The sequence below is a fragment of the Mesoplodon mirus genome, assembly GCF_964341445.2.
Source record: "Mesoplodon mirus genome assembly, chromosome: 5".
In the NCBI taxonomy this organism is placed as follows: Eukaryota; Metazoa; Chordata; class Mammalia; order Artiodactyla; family Ziphiidae; genus Mesoplodon; species Mesoplodon mirus.
Window position 1 is genome coordinate 32786692 of NC_138980.1, and position 21688 is coordinate 32808379.

Below are 21688 nucleotides of genomic sequence, written 5' to 3' on the forward strand. Positions count from 1 at the left end.
ACTCCCCTGGGCGGGGGGGTCAGGCTTCTCTTACCAGGTCACAGGAGGGGCCGGGAGGGCGGCCAGCCTGGTGACCCAGTGTCCGCCCACTACCGAGCCTCTGGCCGCTGGACCCTCCTGTGTGTGGGCCCCCTTTGCCCCAGGAGCTGCTCCGGAGCTTTTGGGGATTCATTTGTTGGTTGGAGTGGCTCCTGGACCCTCCTGTGTTCCTATGATGTACCATCTGAGGTGTCACTGCCGGGCCTGTTGGGTTCTGCCTAGTCTGTTTTATTGGCGGCTTGGGCTGGTGGGGGTGTGGGGTGTGGCCTGGGCTTGGGTGAGCGGGGCTTGGGTGGGACCTGCATCCTCCTGTCCTTGGTGGTGCCTAGCTGTGCCGGGCTCTGGGACATCTGTACCCAGAGCCCACCTGAGGCCCTGGCAAGGTGGGTTGGCAGTGGTCCGAAGGGACCCCGGGCTGGGGGCAGAGCGCATTGGCTTCTGGGACCTTGGCCCCACTTGGGGTCCCAAAGGGCAGGGGAACTCCCTGCAGAAGGCACGTGGGGGCCGTGTGGGAGGCTCTGACATCACCCAGACCTGGGTTCAACTCCCAGCCTTGCCTGGAACCTGCTGTGTGTCCTCCAGCAGGGCAGCTCCGAGCCTCAGTTTTCCCCATCCGTAAAATGGGGACCATCCAGCCTCCTTCCCTAAGTCCAGCGAGTGCCTGCTGTGCTCCTGCCTTTACCATCACACACTCGCTTCATCCCTGCTTGGGCGCAGCGAGGTGGGTGCCATTCGGGCACCATTTTGCAGATGGGGAAACTGAGGCCTAAAGAGACTGAGGTTTAGGGATGGGGTGAGAGCATGAGTGGGGAAGCTTTAGCCTGTATACAGCAGGTGCTCAATCTGGGTCGGCCGTTGTGCCTGTGAGATGCCCGGGGGCCCGAGTAGCACCTAGAACTCAGAACCGGAACCCAGAACCCCAGGACTCTGGTGGTCCTGGCTGTAGCCAATCAGAAGCCAGAAATGCCCTGTCCCCTTGTTTCTGTTTGTGAAGCTATAATCCGAGGTCTTTCCCTGGGGTGCTGTTGTCCACTAAGTGTTTCTCTGTGGCCCAGACAGGTGGGGGCCGACTCGAGGCCCTCGGGAGTCCAGTGCGGGGTGACACTTCTTCCCAGCCCTCTGGAGGGTGGACAGAGTGGGGGCAGGTGGGACAAACGTGCTCCTCCACCTCCAGGGAGGCCCCCAGGTTTGCACACTGATGGGCGTGGATGGAAAGGATTTTCCCAGAGGCCTCTGAGGTGGTCTGACGGTCTCTCCTGTCACCTCCAGGTTTCTGCAGACACGTGAATGAGCCAACCGCCAGCCGCCGCACCCCAGTGCCCAGTGTGAGAAGGAGGTGGCGTCGCCCGCCTGCCGCTGGCATGCCCCGCCAGCCCTGAGCCTGAGCCCGGCGGCCCCCGCCCCTGCCCCCCGCCACCCTGCACTGCCCCGGCTCCCCCGCGGCCCCCACACTGCAGTGCGGACGGGCCCCCTCCCCCCAGGGGCCGCCCCCGCCGCCGCCCCGCCCTGGTGCCCGGGGCGGCCCGGCCCGCAGGGCCATGAAGCTGCAGGCCGTGATGGAGACGCTCCTGCAGCGGCAGCAGCGGGCACGCCAGGAGCTGGAGGCCCGACAGCCACCGCCGCCACCCCCTGAGCTTTCGGCCGGCCCCCCGGCCCGTGCCAGGGCCGCCCCGGACGAGGACAGGGAGCCCGAGAGCGCCCGGATGCAGCGGGCGCAGATGGCCGCGCTGGCCGCTATGCGAGCCGCCGCCGCCGGCCTCGGCCACGCGCCCAGCCCCGGCAGCTCTGAGGATGGGCCCCCCGGCTCAGAGGACGAGGACGTGGCCCCAGAGGGGGCACCAGGCTCTCCCCCCGCACCCGGCCGAGGCAGGGAGGCGGCTGGCCTCCCCGAAGGTGACGGCCACTTCGAGGGCTCCGACGATGACCTGTGAGTTGGGGTGTGTGGGCCCCCCATGCTGAGCGCTTGCCACGTGCCGGCGGCTCTTAGCCCTGGGGACACAGCCACAGAGGAAGGACAAAACCCCTGTCCTGCTGACTACCCAGGACATACGGTTCTTTAGAACTTCCCGGGGGACGGTGGACATTTCTTCACCTGCACCACCCAGGATCGGGACCACCCGTCGCAAAAGGCTGACAAATACTAGAAGTGTGGTCAGTGCAGCTGGGATCTGCTTCTGTAGCTTTCTTTTATCTTAATTTAAATGGAGCTACTCACACGTGGCCAATGGTCCCCATCGTTTCTTTCATCTTAATTTAAATGGAGCTACTCACACGTGGCCAATGGCCCCCATCGCTTGGCGAGGCTGTACTAGATTTAGTGGTGGGGACAGGTAATAGAGGCCGTAGCCCGGGTGCAACCTGCGCAGAATGAGCATCCATTGGCCCCCGGATGCATCTCCCCGGGGTCTGATGCAGGCCCTGAGCTGGGCACTGGCAAAACCCTGGTGGGATCCTTCTGGGAAGACGTTTAACGAGCAAAGCAGCAGGGCGATTGCAGGCTGTGATCGGAGTTGCCAAGAAAATAAAGCAGGGGTCTTGGGGAGCGGGGTGGCTGGGGCCGGGATCAGCTTCGGGCAATGGTGGGTGAAGGTCTCCCTGCGGAGGTGACAGCCTCTGGGAAGGGCAAGGGGGAGCGGGGAACAGCATGCCTGGCAGAGAGAACAGCCTCAGCAAAGGCCCCGAGGCAGGAACTGGGTTGGCATTTTCAAGGCCCAGCAAGGAAGCCTGTGCAATGGAGGGGACGGGAGGGGAGACGGGGTTAGCAGGCGGGCAGGGGCTGGGGTTTATGCCAAAGGGGCACCTCCAGTTGCTCTGAGCTAATTGGGAACAAGGAGAGTAAAGCCCAGACCTAAGCTGGTCTCCTCATGGGCGCTCTCGGCAGCCAGAGCACGTGGGGCTGCTCACCCACGTCCAGACAGGGAAAATGAGGCAGGAGGCGGCGCGGGCCTCGCCCTCTCCCCTGACCCGCGCCCCGTGTCTGCCCCAGGAAGCCGAAGTGGGAGGAGGAAGAGGAGGAGCTGGAGGAAGATCTGGGGGACGAGGACGAGGACGAGGATGAGGACGAGGACTACGAGGACGAGGAGGGGCTCGGGCCCCCGGGCTCCGCCGGCCCGGGCCCTGCAGCCCTGTTCCCCCGCAAAGCCCAGCCGCTCCAGGCCTTCCGCGGCGACGGCGGGCCCCGGGCTCTGGGCGGCCAGGAGCGCCCGGGGGCTGGCCTGGCCCTCCCCGGAGGGGCTGCCCACGCGGTGCCCCAGCTGCAGCCGCCGGACCACGGGGACTGGACGTACGAGGAGCAGTTCAAGCAGGTGGGCCTCGCGTCCTGACGGGCTGCGGGCAGTCGCTGCCAGGGTCCTTCCGACCCGCCCCCGATGGTCAGGCGTTGTTCGCCTGCCGGGTGCTGGGCATCTCGTGGAAGCCACAGTGTGGGATTGTGTCCCGTGGGTGGGACGGGCTGGCTGGTAAATGCCTGGATGTGGGGACACGAGGGGGAAGTTCGGGGGGCTCCATCTGCACCAGAGGACAAGCAGAGAGATAGAGCAAGGAGAGGGTTCTGAGCAGAGGGACCGGCCCTGGGAAAGGCCGCGTGCCTGGACGAGGCTCCGCGGGGCTCATGGGTGTGGCCATCAGGGGGGCAGGGGCGTGGGCTCGGGGACTCAGGGCCAGAGGCCTTGTCCGTGGCGTCGAGTCTGGTCTGTTGAGCCTGTGGCTGTGGAGAGGGGGGTGAGCGGGGGGTGGCCACGTTGGTGTGGACGGCTGAGCAGCTCCTGGGGGCTCCGGAGGGGTGGGGAGGAAGCGGGCTGTCCTGGTGCCTTCCCCGCGGGCGGCCAGGGCAGAGGAAGTGGCCAGGCGGGGGATCCTTTGAAGTTGGGCCTCGCTGGGCTGGGCAGATGGAAACCAGATGGCGGCCGGGGCGGCCGGCTGGGCTTGCATTCCAGCCTGAGGCCAGCTGGGCCCTGCCCCGACCTCCAAGAGTGGACGGTGGGGACCTAGCCTCCCAGGCCCAGCGCCTGAGCCTCATCTGAGGCTATGGACGCGCCAGGCGCATGGGAGCCAGGAGGTGGTCGTGTATGGCCTTGGGGCACCCTCCCCCCGTGCTGGCTTCCAGAATGGGCAGTGGGACCCTCCTGGAAGGAGCATGAGGCCCAGCCTCCGTGTGGGAAAAGGGTGCTGGGACCCTGGCAACCCTCAGAAAGCTCAGATAAAGTACAGAACTGGAAACTGGACACACAGTGTGAGAAGAACAAGCCAGGGGCTGTGATGGTAGTGACGGGGCAGGTATAAAGGCAGAAGGGGACAGTGCCCGCGGGGTGGGCACAGCCAGGGCAGCGGCCCCGAGGCAGGAGGCCAGCCTGAGGAATGGGCAGGAAGGTTAATCCCCTGCCCAGGCATCTCGGGATGGGTGGGGCCGCCTGGCTTCCGGCTGCGTCCTGGCACGCGGGTGGCAGTGCCAAGGGGTGGGATGACAGCCAGCAGACGTCATCTCCTTAGGGCGTGGCTGGCCGCTCCCCACGCATGGCCCCGGCTGCCCCCTCCCGCCTGAAGGCTTTTCCTCTGCGTGTGGACCCCAGCCTGAGACAGTGCCTGGGATCAGGGGTCCCCCCCACTGCTCCCTACCTCAGTTTCCCCCCTCTTCTTGAGGAGCTGCTTGTGGCTGGGTTGCTGTCTGTCTAGTTCTGCAGATAAGAAAACAGGGGCGAGGCATTGGGGGTGGGGGACGGGTTTCCCAGAACTGAGCTTTTGACGTCCGCTGGGGTCAAAATAACACAAATGGGAACCTCATGGGCGAGTTATATTTATGGACTCACCGAATATTTGCCATCTGACTTGAGTCCAACCCTCAGGAAGCCCCAGGCTGGGGGCCAGAGCCAGACACCTCCCACCCCCCGCCTCACAGGGTCACGGCCAAGCCAGAGGAAGGGACAAGGCCGCAGCCCCTGTGGGGTTGGGGGTCGACAGGTAGCCCTGGCCCCGCCCAGCAGCTTCTGCTGTGTGACCCAACACTGGTCCAACACTGGCAGGAGATGGGGCTTGGGTGGCCAGGCAGAGTCCAGGGATCAGGTGTCCTGGCCACAAAGCCCCCTCGGCCCATCAGGAACAAAGGGCCTCCAGGGGCCATTGTCCCGCTGGTCTTTGGACACAATGATGATGTCTCAAGGACTCCCAGGGTCAGGGCACGGTTGGGGAAACTGAGGCCCAAGGGGCCCAGGGAACCCAGATCACAGTCAGTCTCACGCTTATGGAGCACCTACTGGATACGCAGCTCCCCTGCTGGACTCAGAGAAGGTCCGTAAACAAATGGGTAGGAAGGGGTGAGGAAACATGACCTGGCATCCAGCTGGGGATGTGGGGAGGCCTCTCGGGATGTGGCACTTGCTCCAAGCCTGGTCGGAGAAGGAGCTGGGCCCTCACACTGAGGGATGGTGGTGTGGCAGGCAGAGGAAACAGCCCGTGCAAAGGCCCCGGGGTAGGATGCAGCTTGGCTTGTGTGTGGAGGCCAGACGCTGCCGCCTGGCTGGGCCCCGCGGGGGATGGAATTGGATTCCAAGACGGTGGGGGCTAAGGGAAGTTGTGGGCAGGCGGGGGGCTGCCCTGCAGCGCCAGGATCCTGTGCCTGCCTGTTTGTGGCAGGTCCAGCTGCCAGCACTGCCCTCCCGCCCAGCTGGCCAGGCATCTGTGCAGCCAGTGTCAACAGTGGCCTGGGCCCAGCCAGCCCAGCAGATGTCGGGGGCTGTGTTGACTCTGGCGCCTGCCCCACCCCCTTCCTGGCACGTGGCAGCCGGGCCGGCCGGCCGCCTGCTTGGCACCATCACTGCCTCTTCCTCCCCGGTCTTGGCAGGGCCTAGGCCTGACTTCCGCCCGAAAACCCTCGACAGCCGTGAAATTCTGCCGCCGGCTACAGGGTCTGGGGGGCAGCCAGGCTGGGGAGGGGCCGGGAGCAGCGGGCTCAGGGCCACGGAATCTTTCCTTGAAAGCCTGGAACCTCGCTGCCATGGGGCCCCAGGGACTCATGCTGATGGAGGCCAGCACTGGCTGGGATCGTAGTGTGTCATGGGGAGCAAATAGGATCTCAGCCTGCTGCCATCAGGTATGGCATCCTGGTGAAATCCTGGTGGTTTCCTGTTACCAGCAGGGCTGTGCCATCATGGGATTTTAAGCAAGCAGAGTCTTAACTGCAGATCTTCAGCCACTTAAGGATTTGAATCTTTAGTCTCAATGACTGAAACGCTGGGGTTTTTATTAACAGCTTTGTTGACTTAAGATTCACCTAGCACATAATTCACCTACTGAAAGCACGATTTGGTGGTTTTTCGTACATTCACGGGGTTGTGCAGTCAATTTTAGAACATTTTCACCACCTCAAAAAGAAACCTTTTAAAATGTACCCTTTAGCTCTTACCCCCACCCCCTCTTCCAGCCCCTGACAGACAGGAACCCTCTCTCTGACTCTGTGGATCTCCCTGTTCTGGACGTTTCCCATCTGTGGAATCACACCCTGTGTGTCCTTCTGTGTCTGGCTTCTCTCCCTGAGCATCGTGTTCTGGGGGTACGTCCATATGGTAGCGAGTGTCAGTGCTTCTTTCCTTTTTGTGGCTGAGTGATATTCCATTATACGCATGTATATCCTGTACTTTATTTACCCCTTCGTCCACCGATGGACACTGGGTCGTTTCTCCCTTTGGCTGCTCTGAATGTGCGTGTACAAGTTTGTGCGTGAACGCGTGCTTTCAGTTCTCGCGGGCACGTACCTAGGAGTGGAGGTGCTGCGTCACGTGGTAAGTCTGTGTTTAACCTTCTGAGGAGCTGCTGTTGTTCACGGCGGCTGCTCCATTTTGCATCCCCGCCAGCCACACGAAGCTTCCAGTTTCTCCATGTCCTCGCCGATGCTTGTGGTTATGACTTTGATTCCAGCTGTCCTGGTGGGGTGGCGTGCAATCTCACTGTGGTTCTGATTTGCATTAAAGGTCTGGATCTTTATTTTCCCTCCTCTCAAGGTCGTGTCTGCTCCCAACTTGTAAATGAGCTCAGAGGTATAGAGATGACGGTTCTAGCTGGTGTTTGTTGCCCAACTATGCGCAGGCGGCAGCTGGAGCGTCTCGCGTGTGTCTCATGTACCTTCACTTCATGGTGAGGCGGGGGGCACTGCATTTGCCCCGTCGTGCGGTAGTGGAAGCTGAGGCACAGACCCGTCGCGCAGCTTTGCCCACGGTCACACGGGGGAGGTGTCAGAGCTGGGATTTGGCCCCAGGGTGTACTGGAGGAGTGGACAGATGGTGAGGGGCAGGGGGCAAGCCCCCTTGGCTGCAGGTTTCGGGGGAGCCCGGGTGGCCCTCTGAGCCTCGGTCTCCTAGTCTGAAATGGAGGTGGTTGGTCCAGGTCCCGACAGCAGGGTGTCAGGACCCAGTGCCTGGACACACAGGCCCCCAGGCAGGAAAGGCCTCTCGGGGCTGCTGAGGCCTTGCTGTGGACCCCGCCCGTCCCCTCTCCCCTCCCTTGGCCTCCTGGGGCCTGTTGAATTCCCGTGGGTGTCCTCCTCCACCCCAGCGTGTGTGGCCCCGGAAATGGGTTCAGGCAACTTGGGGTGAAGCCCTGGGCCTCAGATGCATCCTCAGCAAGAGACTGGGGTCACGTTTTGGGTTTTTTTTTCTGCTCCATTCACCTCACTTTGATTTTCTAAATTATGGAAGGTACACGTATATACATTTTTAAAGTCCTTTTTTGATGCCAACACCATTCCGGTGGGGGATAAAAAGGGAAGGATTCCGCTGAGGCCTGAGGCCTGCCAGCCCCCTCTGTGACCTAGCTGGCAGCAGCTACGGTTTTCCCAGGCCTTTCTCTGTCCATTTACACAGAAATGTGACGCGTAAGGTATCGAAGTGTGGTCTCTTGGGGGGCTGCCAGGATCTGCCAAACGCTGAGCTGGACGTACTGCTTTTCTCATTTTTTCTCATCATTTTCACTCTGCATCTGTCTGTTTGATCAGAGTGTTTCAAGTAGCCGGGTTCTTTTCAGCTGTTAGAGGTTCCCTTGTGGAGCTGACACCAACACGCTGGTCTGTTTTCCTGTTTCCCTGTTGTAAACAACACTGCAGTGAACATCTCTGGGCTCATGAGAGTTGCTTGGGGCTGAATGGGGTGGGGTTAGGGAGCAGGAATTGCCGGGACTCTGGGAAGAGGTGGCAGATGGTTTCTTCATCCTACCTGGGAGCCCCCAGAGGCTGGGGGCCCAGAGAGGGACACACACACTTCAGCCCTGAAGAGTCAGGGCTGGGCTAGAGGGAAGGCTGCCCAGAGGAATGGGCTTTAGAGCTGGCGCTTTGCAGGACATGTAAGAGTTGGCCAGGTGGAGAGAGAAGGGTTAGGGCCTGCATCTTGGAACGGCGTGGCTGGAACGTAAAGTGGGAGGGGTAGGGGTCGGCAGACATTAGGGCAAAGCAAAGGTGGGCTCAGAGGGGCGCCTTAGCATGGTTTAGTGCTGGGGGAGGGAGAGGGATGCTGGGAGAACCCTTCTGGGCTCCACAGTCCAGGCAGGAGTGGAAGAGGCCAGCGCTACAGCCGGTCCTGTGGGACCAGAGAGGAGGAGGAGGAGAATTTTTTGGTGGAGTGTGTTCTGGGCACAGGCTGGAGGTCAGGCACTGGCTTCTGAGCCCAATGACGTTGAGTCGGTTTGCTTGGGGCAGCGTGGGCTGGGCCCAGGCCCATGGGTCCTGCAGGCCAGCTCTGGCGCCGGGCGTCTTCCTGGGGTGCCGGGGTCCCTGGGCCCTGTGCTGGGGGCGGGACCAGTGCCAGGAAACCCCCTGGGAGCCCAGCCCTGCCCGCCTGGGACAGCGCCCACCTCATCAAAGCCACTGCGGCTGCTGGCGTGGAGCCAGATGGGCCGTGGCGGGCGCGGGGAGGATGCCGCCTGCAGCCTTGGCACCGTGCCCCCACCCGTGCCAGCCCTGGGAACCACACTGACTCAGCCGGAAGAGCCCTATCTGGCCCCGGCGCCGCCGCCCGGCTGCCTGGTCACCGCCGAGGGGTCACTGCCGCTGTGGCCTGGCCCCCCATGCCCACCGCTGCTCCCCACCCCGGTGGCCACTGCCAAGCGCCCGGCCCCTCCCCACGCTTTCTAATGACACACATGGGGCTGGAGGACGTGGTGCCCGGCGGGCGTGGGGCGCATGTGGGGTCCAGCCCGCTGACGTGGGCGAGCGCGTGTGCGTGGGGATGTGGTGGCTGCGTCGGGTCCCTGTGGGCTGGGGGTTCCCGTCTCGAGGGACCCCGTGTGTGTTGGGGTCTGTGTTTGCAGAGCCGGGGCTCTGGGGGCATCTTGAGACCCCCCCTGTGGTGTCCGTGACCATGCGTTTGCTGGCATGGCTCTCCCGTGTGTCTGTGTGCACGGTCTGGGGCCACGTGGACCCGTCTGCAGTGTCTTGTGTGTGTAGCTGTCAACTCAGGCGTCTGCTTGTGTGTCCCCGTGTCTGGAGTGTTTGTGTATGTCTGCATGCACCCCCATGCGACTTGGCCCTGGCCTGTGTGGACGTGTTGTGAGTGTGTCCTGGGGTCTGGGTGGCTGAGCTTGTGTATCCGTGTGTGTCGATCCCAGCGCTGTGCCTGGTCCACATGTCTGTACAGTGGATGACAGGTGACCCTTTCCCGTGGCTGTTCTGTGTGCATGTGGCTGTACGCTTGTGGGTCTGCAAGCACACACGTGTGTGTGCCCTTGTGTGAGCCTTACGTGCCCCCCCGCCGGCCCCGCTGGCCCCGTGTCTCGGGAATCTTGAGCGTGTGGTGGGGCCCATTAACCGTTAGCCAGAAAGTCACGTTGCCCCAGTCAGTGGCTTGAATCGGCGGCCCGGGCACAGGTCAGCCGCCCGCGCCCGTCCGCGTGGCTTCCCAAGCCGCCTTGCTGACGCAGCCTCAGGGAGCTGCGAGGTGTGACCAGGGCCTCAGAGGCTGCAGGAGGTCCCACCGCCAGATTACATCCCTTCCTCCCCTCACGTGCTGTGTGATCTTGGACAGGGGTGCGCCCTCTCTGATCCAGAGGTGCAGTCGGGAGATGCTGGGCAGGGCTCACCTGCTCTGTGCCTCAGTTTCCCCACCTGACACAGACCCTTCAACTCTCCGAGCCTTCTGATCTTGAGCCAGCACCCCCTGTGGTGACTAGGAGAGGCATCCCGGGCCCTCTGGAAGGCCCAGCAACCCCGTTTGCAGACGCCGTCCACTGCTCCGGGAGGGGCCGGGGGCAGCTGGGGTTGTGGGCTGTGGGTGGGCACACGTGGGGGCGGGGCCGGCCCGCCCTCCTCTGCTCGCCCAGTTGCGCTCAGCCAGAGGACAATTGGGGGTCACGGGGTTAAACGGTAACCAATCTGCCTATTGAAGGCCCCAGCTCGGGACGCAGCCTTGCCCCTCGTCAGGGCCGGCGGGGATCTCGTGGGGCTGAGGGGTGTGGCGGGCACAGAGTCAGCACTGCCTGCCGCCACACCCGCCTTCCAGACAACGAGCAAGGAACAGATGAAACCCTAATTCCAGGAGGAAACCTATTGGGGGGCACAAATGGGCACGTCTGCCCAAAATCTCAGAATGGGGACCTTGTCTGGAAATAGGATCTTTGCAGGTGTGATGCAGTTAAGGTGAGGCCATAGTGGAGGAGGGTGACCAGTGCCCTTAGAAAAAGAGGAGGGACACACAGAGACAGAAAATGGCCGCATGACGTTGGCGGCAGAGACTGGGGTGATGCAGCCACAAGCCCCGAGGCCCCCAGGAGCTGGATGAGGAAGGGAGGACCCTCCCCCGAGCCTCTGGAGGGAGCGCAGCCCCGCCTCACCTGGATTCTGGACGTCTGGGCTCCAGAGCCGCGTAAGAACAAATCCCTGTGCCAAGCCCCCCGGCCTGTTGCCACCCCAGGAAATGAATACAAAATCCAGTGAGGGCTTTGGGTCCCTGATCCTTGGGGCTCAGCAATGCCGGGCAGATTCTCAGGGAGCCTGCCCGGCCATGGAGCCTCCTTAGGGGACCCCGACCGTGTGGTCCACGGGGTCATGGGACTGCTTTACGGCGCAAAGGCCAGGCTGGGCACCCGTGTGCGTGTGTGTCTGAGTCTGGGCCTTCCACAGGCACGTATGGAGCGCCTGCTGTGTACCAGCCCCATTCTGGGCACCAGGTATGCACCTGTGAACAAAGCAGACAGAAGTGGCCGCCCTTGTGGCCACGTGGCAGTGCGGGCCGGGTGGGTGCAGCGGCCGAGGGCGGGGCCGTCTGGGGCCATTATCTGAGAGCCAGCCAGCGGACAAGGGTGTGTCTGTGTTTGTGTGTCTGGGTCTGGCTGGACGGGTGTGTCCGTGTGCGCCTGGAGACCACGCTGGGTGGTGGGACCTGCTGGGTCTGGGCAGGGCTGAGGGTCCACATGTCAGGGTGGAAGCATCTGTCCAAACAGGGCTGGGAGGGTCCGTGTGCAGCCATGGGGCAGACCCGGGTCCATGCCACGTAGAGGTCCAGGTGGGGGGCCATGTGGTCTGTCTGGGTGGGGCCAGGGGTTCTCTCAAGGCGGGGGTGTGACTCCTGCTCCTGTCCCTGGGGGTAGGTGAGGCATCTCTGTCCAGGCTGAAGTGGCCGTGGGCCCTGGGGCTGTGTCACATTCTCTTTCTGCCCCGTGAGGGGTCTCTGAGGGTCCCCGTGGCCACCCCAGCCTCTGCCCTGTTAGGTTATGTCCCCCAACCCACCCCATGGCTTCCAATGTGGATCTTCCGGGCTTGTGAGGCCCCTACCCAGGGGGGCGCCCCCAGCCCCAGGGGCTGCCAACTCTGGGCAGGGTGGGCCGCCCTCTCCTTCTCTTCTTTATCCCCCCTTTTAGGACAAGCCCCGTTATGTTCTTCCCCAGGGTTCTGGCTGGGCCTGGGGCCTTGCTGGAGGCTGGAACCGGTGTGACTCCCCCAGGCCCCCCTGCCTGGCATGTGGGAGCCGGGCCTGGAACCTGGCCGGGTCCGTCTGTCCCCAGGTCTCCGGTTTCTGTCTCTCCCTCACATCTCTCTCGTCCTTTTCCTTTCTTCTTTCCGATCTCCACCCTCATCTGCCCACCTGCCCCCGTCACCCTGTAATTACTCCCATCTGCCCTTTTCCCGTGAGTGACCAGTGGACGGCGTGCATGGGCCTGGCTGCCACCCTCTCCCGGCCTGGCGGCCCCTGCCTCAGCTGGCACCCTGCCCGGCCGACAGCCCGCCCGGCCCCTCCCTGTGTACTCCAGCTGGTCCATGCACCCGCCAACAGGGTGCCCAGTTCTTGGATGAGAAGTGGGGCCTGAGGGCACCTCTGGGGCACGGCTTTCGGGATCTTAGTTCCCTGACCAGGTATTGGACCCGCACCCTTTGCAGTGAAAGTGCAGGTTCCTAACCACTGGACCACCAGGGAGTTCCCGAGGGTTATTCTTTTCTTCGATGCCATTGCCATCTTGGGGGAGCCCAGCCAGGCTGGGGTGCAGGTGGCAGCTGCTCTTGACACCCTCCTTCTGGGCACCATTTCCCCGTCTGGAAAACAGGGGCAGTGTCTGAGCTGGTGTTCTGTTGTCATCATTGTAGGTTACCGGTCACTGAGGGTCCTGGTGGAAGAGAGCGAGTGTGGTGGGCACCAGCTCGGCCCCCGGGTGCCCAGCGTGGGTCTCATCTCTCCTCCTCATTCACTGCAGGAGCTGCTCCCTGGGAGGTGGGATGTTCCAGGAGCAGGGTCCCCCTCTTGCAGTCGGCGGGTAGGTTTGTTGGCACCCTGGGCCCGCTGGCCACCACGGGCAGGTTCTGTTTTACCGTCGGCCTGGAGTCTGGCAGAGGCTCCTGCAGGTGTGCCGGGCGGGAACCCCCAGCCCTGAGCTGTCCAGGACCCCTTCCTCTTGACTCCCGGGCGAGAGGCGAGAAGCACCCCCCTTCCTTCCTGCGCTGTCTGGGGGAGGCCTGGGGACGGTGGGGACCCGGTCAGCACAGCCAGGGAGGGGCAGCGATCTGCTCTCTTACGCTACTGCACTTCCGTTCAGCGAACCCGGGCTGGGAGTGACGGGGACCTCGCTCCCTGGGCAGGTGGATCTTTATGAACAGCCGGACTGCTAGGAGAGTCCCTTCTGGTGCTTTCCCGGCTGCCGGCGGCTCTTCTGCAGGGAAACAGGGCTGCTTCCGTTCAGAAGAAACCCCATGGTGGGAGTTTTAATCCCCGGGCGCCAGGCCCTGGGTGCAGGGCTCAGAACCCTGAGCCAGCGGCTAAGTGGTAGCTAGACGACCGTCCTTGGGTTTTGGGGGCCTGGGACCCCCAAACGAAATGCCCTGAGAGCAGCATGGAACGTCGGGTTCGTAATTGCTGGTAGGAAGGAGGGAGGGAGTGAAGAGGGAGAAGATTCTGGATTTTTGGCTGTCTGACTCCAAAGCATTTGCCTGTTGCCCCCTGAGTGCCAGGCGGTCTCGGGCAGGGTCCCACCCCCAACCCCACAAGGCTCTGAGGTGGTCCAGAGGCACCAAGGGGCTCAGTACTGGGTTCATGTCCAGCTCTGCGGCTTTCTCTCAGCACCTCGGTTTCCCCGTCTGTGAAATGGGCTCCCATGCAGATAGCAGTCTGCTCAGAGCCAGGCCTGTGGGTGGGGGCTCCCAGGTGGATGGGAGGCTGCCCGCCCGGATTTGCATGTCGTTTGCATGCCGCGGGGCAGCTGCCTTCCTAGAAGTTTCTCCTCATGGTTCCCCATCCTGAGTGCGTCCTCACCGCTGGGCCTGCTGGCATCCCCAGCTGTGACATGGAGCTGGCGGGTGACTAGCCTTGTCCTGTCACCAAGGTGGCTCCTCCTCCCTGCCCCCCAACCTCCCAGTCGTTTTCCTGGAGCCAGACTCTTCTCTCAGCACAATCTGCTCCCATGGTTCCCTAGTCCCCCACCTGGATGACCCAGGTGCACCCTGCCCACTTCACAGGTAGGAAGACTGAGGTTCTAGGAGACCCCAGGTACATGAAAGGTTGACCCAGAGACAAGGGCACTTCCCTGGAACCTCACCATCTGGAAATCCAGAAAGAAGCGCCTTTAATCGTCAGCTTCGTGGTCAGGCTCTATGACTTGTTTCTGGAACTTTTATTAATATCTGTTTCGTGGGTGGGTGTGCCGTGTCTTTTCAGAGAGGAGGCACATGCTGGTTGGTGGGGTGGGGGTGGCCAAGCTGGCAGATGTTTCTGCCTGGCCCAGAATCACTTCCCCAATTTCCTGCAGGCCCAGTGGGGGCCCCTGCAGCCCTGGAGCGCTGACGGGAAATGAAAGGGCCATGTGGCCCTGCCTCTGGTGGGGGTGGGTGGCCTCAGGGGTCAGGTGCGCCAGGAGGGCAACTTGTGGGAAGAGCCTGAGGTCGCCCGGTGAACACTGATTAAGCCCCTACTGTGTGCAGCAGCAAGCAAGCCTGCCCTTCCCCCATCCTGCCGCAGGGATGGCTGGCTTCAAAGGCGCCCCCGCTCCCTCACCACCTCCCCCTGCCTGTGTGTGACTCCTGCTGTCCCCCTCGCAGGCCTGGGGCTCCCAAGGGTTGTCTGGGTCTCTCTTGGGCACATTGCATCCCCAGCATCCAGCACAGGCCTTAACATATAGAAGGTTGGGAATTCCCTGGCGGTCCAGTGGTTATTAGGACTCCGCGCTTTCACTGCTTTGGGCCCGGGTTCAACCCTTGAACTAAGATCCTGCAAGCCGTGCACCGCAAATGGTGTAGTGCAGCCCAGGAAAAAAAAAAAAAAAAAAGCATACAGAAGGTGCTCAGTCATGGCTGCAAAATGGATTGACCTGGCCACAGCCCCGAGGGCTGACAGGGAGGGTTCCAGACTCCGGGTGCTTCCGCCCCACCCGGCCTCCTCCTGCCAGACTTCATCCATCCGTCCACCCATCCGTTTGTCTGTCCCTGCCCCGGGGTCTCTGGGGAGGGGGCGAGAAGGGGCAGGAGTGCACCCTCTGGGCCGGGCTGCGGAAGAGGATGGTGACAGCGGGGCTACAGCGGGGCGGCACCAGTGCTGGACCGAGAGCCGGTCACCAGGTGCGCACGGAAGCCCCTGGCCGCCTCAGTGGGCACGAGGGGAGGGGCCATGGAGGGTGTGGGTGCCGCCCCTGCCCCGCCCCCCAGCCCTGCGCGTGGGCGTTTCTGTGAATGGGGGAGGCTGGTTGGCCCCCAGGGACCCGGCCCCTGCCCACCTGGGCAACGGCTGCCAGTGCTGAGTCATGGGTCGCAGGGCCTCCCGGGGGCCCGCTAATGTGAGGAGGGGCTTTATCAGCTGGGGTGGGGCCGCCAGGAGGGGACACCAGGGCTGAGCTGGGATGGAGCATGAACCAGGGGCCGGAGCCCGGTGTGCCTTCTCCTCCCTTCCTTCCTTAGCACCTGCTGTATACCGTGCCTACCCACTGTTACCTTTTCTGCCCTGGGGGCTCTCATCTGGGTGGGAAGAAAGAAGGGAAGGAAACCATCCCCAAAATAAGTGCAGAACAACGTGACCCGTGACAGATGCTGGGGGAGGGGCAGGGAGCGTCACTGGGGGTGCTGCTCTTTCTTGGGGGTCAGCAGGAGACAAAGAGGGCAAGGGTGGAGGAGGGGGACCCAGGTTGGGGGGACCAGCAATGCAGAGGCCCCAGTCAGGAGCAGGTTGGGAGCGGCGAGGGACCAGTGCTGGGGAGGGACCAGGTGCAGGCATCTGGGGGGCCAGGATCACACCCCAGCCTGGCAGGCAGGAGGTCTGGCTTCTTCTGACAGCCACAGGGAGCCAGGGGCCTCCTTGGAGCAGGGGAGACACAGCCTGATCTCCATGTAAAGATCAAAAGCTCCCCAGACTCTCCACCCTGGGGGGCTGCAAGGAGGAAGTGTCATCCTATTGCTCTTGGGTGTTCTATGGGGGGACGTTGAGGGATAAAAACCAGCTGTGCGGGCTTTTCTGCTCTTTCAATGCAGTTTCACTTTGCTTACAGGAGTTACAATGAATCAGTTCTTGTCCAAAGCCCAAAGAATATAGAAATAGTGAGACTGGTAATAATAGCCAAAAAATGGAAATAACCCAAATGCCCATCAGTGGTGAATGGATAAACAGATGTGGTCCATCCACACACGGGAACATCACTCAGCTGTGAAAAGGGGTGAAGCACTGACACTCGTTACAACATACATGGACCCTGAGGACACGATGCTCAGTAAGAGAAGCCAGACACAGAAGGACACACAAGGTGTGATTCCATTGATGGGAAACGTCCGGTACAGGCAGATCCACAGACACAGAGAGTAGGTTCCTGGTTGTCAGGGGCTGGGGAGGGGGAGGGGGGTGACTCCTGATGGGGACGGGGCTTCCTTTGGGGGGATGGAATGTTCTGGAACTAGATAGGGGTTGTGGTTGCAGAACAATGTTCAGTGCACCAAAGGCCACTGAATTGTTCACCTTAAGACGGTGAATTCTGTGTAACGCGTGACTTTCACCTCCATAAATATTTTTTTAACGATCCAGGACCAGGTAGGTGAGATTAAGGCCCTGAGGCTCCCGGGCGGCGCCAGCCCTGCCTGATGCCTCACTCCGCTGTTCATCCTTGTCCGTTCCCAGACCCCCTCCGAGGGCCAGGGTTTCAGCAGGGTCCCCATGGTCCCCACACATGGACGGTGTCTGTTCCTGCCATTCTGGCCGTGGGGGAAGCCATCCTTCTCTGGTTGCCCATGAGCCATATTGGACACAAGTGCAAAAACGGGCCTTTTTCAGGACTTCCCTGGCGGTCCAGTGGTTAGGACTTGGGGCTTCCACTGCAGGGGCCCCAGGTTCAATCCCTGGTCGGGGAACTAGGATCCCATAGGCCACACGGTGGGGCCAAAAAAAGAAAAAAAACACGAGGGGGCCTTTTCCATCTGTTCCCAGCTGTGGGCCTTTCCCTGCCACATTGGTGGCTGCCAGGGACAAGGTTGTCCCTCTCTGGGGCTGGGGGTCGCCAGTCGCCCGAACGCTCCCGGTTTCTCCTGATTTTGTCCCTGTGTCTGCCGTCCAAGGACACAGCCTTACTCCTGGAGTCCCCCTGCCGCCCAGTGGCCTCATGCATCCGAGGTAGGGCCCCGCGGACTTTGGAGCCGCCTGGGTGTCGGGAGGGGGGCTGAGCGGACACTGTTAAGGGGGCAAAGTTCCCCCTGGGGGCCCTGGAGCGGGTGCTTTCTTTACAGCTGGGGCCCCTCGGCCTTGGGCTGGTTGCCGCCCTGGGCCCGTGCAGGCTGGAGCTGGGGACACGGCGCCGCCGGGGAGGGGTCTCCCGCGTGTGGGCGGCCCTGGGGGCGCCCCTCCCCCTGCACCAGGTCCCCCCTTGTGGTTTGATGGAGACCACGGGCCTGTCCTCCTCTTTCAGGCTGGCAGGTGGGCCCAGGGCATGCGTGGTGCCCTGGCTCCCGAGGGGTCCGCTGTCCCCGCAGGGCGGTTTCGGGGGAGGGGCCCCACCCCGGGGGTCATCGAGGCCTGGTCCACAGCACAACCCGCTGACCTGGCTGGGAGCTCCTCAAAGCTGGTGGTAGTGAAAACGCTCACCTTTCGCCACAAACAAGAATTTCCTGTTTGCCCCTCAGCGCGCTTGGGGGAGGGGAGGTTATCTCACTTTTTCCTCCCTGGCCCCTCCCCCGCCCACTACCTGACCCCAAGCCTGCCCTGCTTTATCTGCTTCCTCCTTGCAGACTGGCCCCTCCACCCTCTGTGGAGGGGTGGGTGGCGAGGTCCCTCCACGGGACCCCCTCCTTTCCCTCCAGCCTCCCCCTCCCACCTGGGCTGGGCCCAGAGTGAGGCAGGTGGCGTTTTGTGCTCATCATCTTCCCAACGTGATTGAGTGTCCACTGAGAAATCCATGTGTGGCATGAGGCTGGGTTGCGCCTTTGCTGTGAAGGAAACTGAGGCAGAGGCCGGGGTCAGAGGGTGAGGAGGGGCTGGGAGGGGAAGGAGGGAGCCATGTGGAGATCCAGGAAACTGCATTCCAGAGGAGGGAGCAGCAGGTGCAAAGGCCCTGAGGTGAGGGCCTGTGACTTTTGCTCAGAAAGCATGACAAGGCCCAAGGGGGCCGAGCAGAGGGAGGTGAGGGCAAGGAGGTGACAGGCCGGTAGTGACCGCAGGGGAAGTGAGATCCTTGATGGGGGCAGTGGGAAGCCATGGGAGACTGTAAGGCAGGGGAGAGTCTCGCCCAGGCTGCCCGGGAAGGCCCCTCTGGCTGCTCAGCAGGGGTGGGGGCTTGACTCTGCTTGGTCTGTGCCTCAGTTTCCCGTCTGTGAAGTGGGTGGTGCTGGAGAGGGGAAGATGGACACGCGGGCAGTCCAGCCTTGGTAACTAGAGGATAGACGCCCTCCGTCACTGGGTAGGGGCCCAGCCATGGCAGAGACCGGTGGAGGGGCCACCACATGGTGGTGGCGGGGCCTGTCCTGGTGATCCCGCCCAGCAGGTGGAAAACGGGAAGGGAGGTGTGTGCTTGGGAGGCTCTGTGGGAGCCCCCAGCCCAGGCCCGCACGTCCACACCCACATCCTCGGGGTTCTGTACCGCCTTCACAGATGCGGCTTGGGAAGGACAGGATGTGAACCCAGCAGGGCAGACTCCAAGTGCCCCCAAGACCCTTGTCTGCCCGATGCCAGGACGCAGGTGGCCCGAAGCGTGGGTTGTGCACGGACACATTTCGGGTTTGGGAAAGGATAGGGGGTCCCACCCCCACGTTGCACTGAGAAATCAAGGTCCACTTAACGAGCACTTATGAAGCAGCTGCTGGGTGCCCAATTCTAGATCCTGGGAACCAAGCAGACAAAATCGCGAACACCCTACTAGGGCAGGTGGACAGGAGACCATACCAGTGTGTAAACCCATGCGGCTTGGTGGTGCAGGGGACAGGGTGCGGGGGAATGGGGTACACAGGAGAGTCGCCCGTAATCGGTGCATGTGCTCGAAGTGAGAGTACAGGCACGCGGGGCTTCTCTCCAGGGCGACGTGGGAACAGAGACCTGGGCGACAACGGGGAAGCCCGCAGGGACAGAGCTAGGACAGAGCCAGGGCGGCATTCCAAGAGAGGAGCTGCCAGGTCAAAGGCCTGGAGGGGGGACCGCGGCCCCTGGAGGGTTTGAGAAGCAGCGGGAAGGCTGGTGAGAGGTCAGCTGGGAGCGGCCCTGGCAGGTCTTCTGGGACGCGTGGCTGCAGAGAGGCGGGGTGTCCTCAGAACTGGCGGGAGGTGGAGGTGGCCCCGTGATCAGAGCGCCCAGTGGCCCTGGGGAAATCAGGCTCTGGGGAGGGGAGAGGGGGGCAGTTTATCTGGGGCCTCAGCCCAAGGCGGGGGTGTTTCCTGAGGTTTTGCCCAACCTCCAGCCTGGGTTTGCAGCTCGGGGTATGACAGTGCCTCCTGGGCCGTCCAGAAAGGGACAGGGTTTCAGCCAGAGGGCCCAGGTGGGCCCGAGGCCTGGGCGTGGCTCAGGATGTGTTGTGGCCCAGCTGTGTGGCTTAAGAGCCTTGTGAGGACAGGCAGCCAGGCCCAGGGGCTCACGAGGGGAGCCTGGACACCGCCACGGGGGACCTGGACACCGCCCCCAGCTCCCCCATCCCTGAGGCCTGGTGGGCAGCCCTAGCGGGCTGGCCAGGGCAGGACACACCCTGCAGGGGTGCGGAACTTGGGCCCAGAGCACCATAAAGCTGGGGCGGCCTTTACTGCCCGTCTTTATTGTTGACTGCCCACAGCAACAACCATTAAAGCTTCCTTCTCTGTCGGCAGCCTGCCCACCCCCTTTATGGCCTCTCACAATGCCCTGGCCTCTCGGGGGTCTGGCCGTGCCACGGCAGCCCGCCCACCGTTTGGCCTGGGAATTAACGGGCCCCCCACCAAGCCAGCCCACCTCTGCCCAGCAGCTGTTCTCTGCCCTGAGCCTCAGTTTCCCCACCTGGAATATGGGGGTCCTGATGGTTCCAGGAGCTCAGGGTGAAGCTATTGTGTTCATCACTCACTGTTTCTGAAAGATGGGGAAACTGAGGCAGGAGGGGCACTGTGATCTCTTGTGGGAGCTAGGCCCAGGAAGGGGTTCATGCCGGGTGGACACCCCCTCCACCAGGGTCGGGATCTCAAGGGAGGAGATGTCACCCCCTCGTCAGGAAGGGCTTGAGGTTCGGTGGTCCCATGTGAGCTTCCTGGAGCAGCCATAACAAATGACCACAAACTGGGCAGCTTAGAACAACAGGGATTTACTGTCAGTTCTGGAGGACTGACGTCTGGGGTCAGAGGATGGCTGGGCCTTGCTCAGACTCCAGGGGACGGTCCTTCTTGCCTCTTCCAGCTTCTGGGGGCTCCAGGCGTCACCCCAGTCTCTGCCTCTATCTCCCCATGTGTCTCTATGTCTCTCCTCCTCTCATAAGGACACCTGTCACCCTACTCTGGGACCTCATCGTAACTAATGTCATCTGCAGAGACCCTATTTCCAGATCAGGTCCCATCCTGAGGTTGCGGGTGGATGGGAATTTGAGGGCAATTCCTCACAAGTCTCTCTGGTCTTCTCTGCCCAGCCTGGCCCACGCTGCGGCCGAGAAAATCAGGGTTCACTTAACGAGCATCTATTAAGCAGCTGCTGTGTGCTCAGCCCCGTTTTAGACACTGAAAACAGAACAGACAAAATCCCCAACGTTCCAGCCGGGCAGACAGACAGGAGACTGGGCCAGGTTGTGAATCACGGGGATCTGATGAAGGGGCCGAGGGGAGAGGGGGGCGAGGGGCGCACACAGTGCTGGGGGCCATGCGGGCAGGGGGAATGGGGATGGGGCAGGGGCAGTGGAGGCGGCCCAGGTGGGTGCACACCCACGGGAAGGTCCACCTGCAGGCCCCACACCCCTCAGGCAGGGGGAAAAACGGGGCCTCCCTAGCCACCATAAATCAGTGCAGGAATGCAGCTGGCCAGCCCGGCTCTGGCAGGGTGGAGACAAAGGCCCGGCCTCGACCACCCAGGTCTGGGCTCCTGGCCCCCCCCAACCCCCGGCCTGTACCCTGCGGGCCCCACTATCTCTCCATTACACAGATGGGAAAAGTGAGGCCCAGAGAGGGGCAAGGTGGCTGAGGGGTAGCCAACCCGAGGACCCTGCCTCCCCAGGCCCGGGGATGTCCCATACCGCAGGAGCTGGGCATCAGGGTGTTCTTGGGCCCTGATGACGGATTGTCCCAGCCGGGGCTAATTGGTGGTTTCAAGGCCCCACACAGTCCCACTTGCTCTGTGTCCAGGTGGCCATGGGGACTGCATTCCCCAAAGCTTAATTTGAAGCCTGCTATCTGCACTGCCCCCCTTGGCAAATCCCCCCTCCCAACTTTGATCTCTAATTATCTCTGCCGGTTTCCCCTGCCTGCCAGCACCTGGGAGCTGAGGGTTGAGGCTGGGGACCCCCTGCCCCGCTGATAGCCCAGACCGAGGCCCTCTCCCCACCCCGCTGACTGGTGAACCCAGGCAGCAGGTGCGCAGGACAGAGCCTGGGCTGAGTCCCCGAGAGTCCTGACTCCAGGCTCAGGCCTGCCTCTGTGCCTCAGCTACAAAATGGGCCACCTCTCAGGAGCACATGCGTGTGACTTGGTGGACCGTGCTGGACGTCCACCATTCTCATGGTGGCGATGGTCTAGGTGGGATAAATTGTGCCCCCCCAAATTACATGTTCATGTCTGAGCTCCAGGTACCTGTGAACG

General features: G+C 62.5%; 1 protein-coding gene across 3 annotated transcripts in view; it reads left to right on the plus strand.

Annotated features, from left to right (window-relative positions):
* ARID3A (AT-rich interaction domain 3A) overlaps positions 1 to 21688 on the plus strand; it is a 35985-nt gene that overhangs the window by 2218 nt on the left and 12079 nt on the right. For all 3 annotated transcript variants that reach the window (XM_082620536.1, XM_082620535.1, XM_082620534.1), the window contains exons 2-3: positions 1309 to 1966; positions 3026 to 3344. In XM_082620536.1, coding sequence (XP_082476662.1) covers positions 1578 to 1966; positions 3026 to 3344 — 708 coding nt within the window. In that variant the 5' untranslated portion in view covers positions 1309 to 1577. The remainder of the gene's footprint in view (positions 1 to 1308; positions 1967 to 3025; positions 3345 to 21688) is intronic.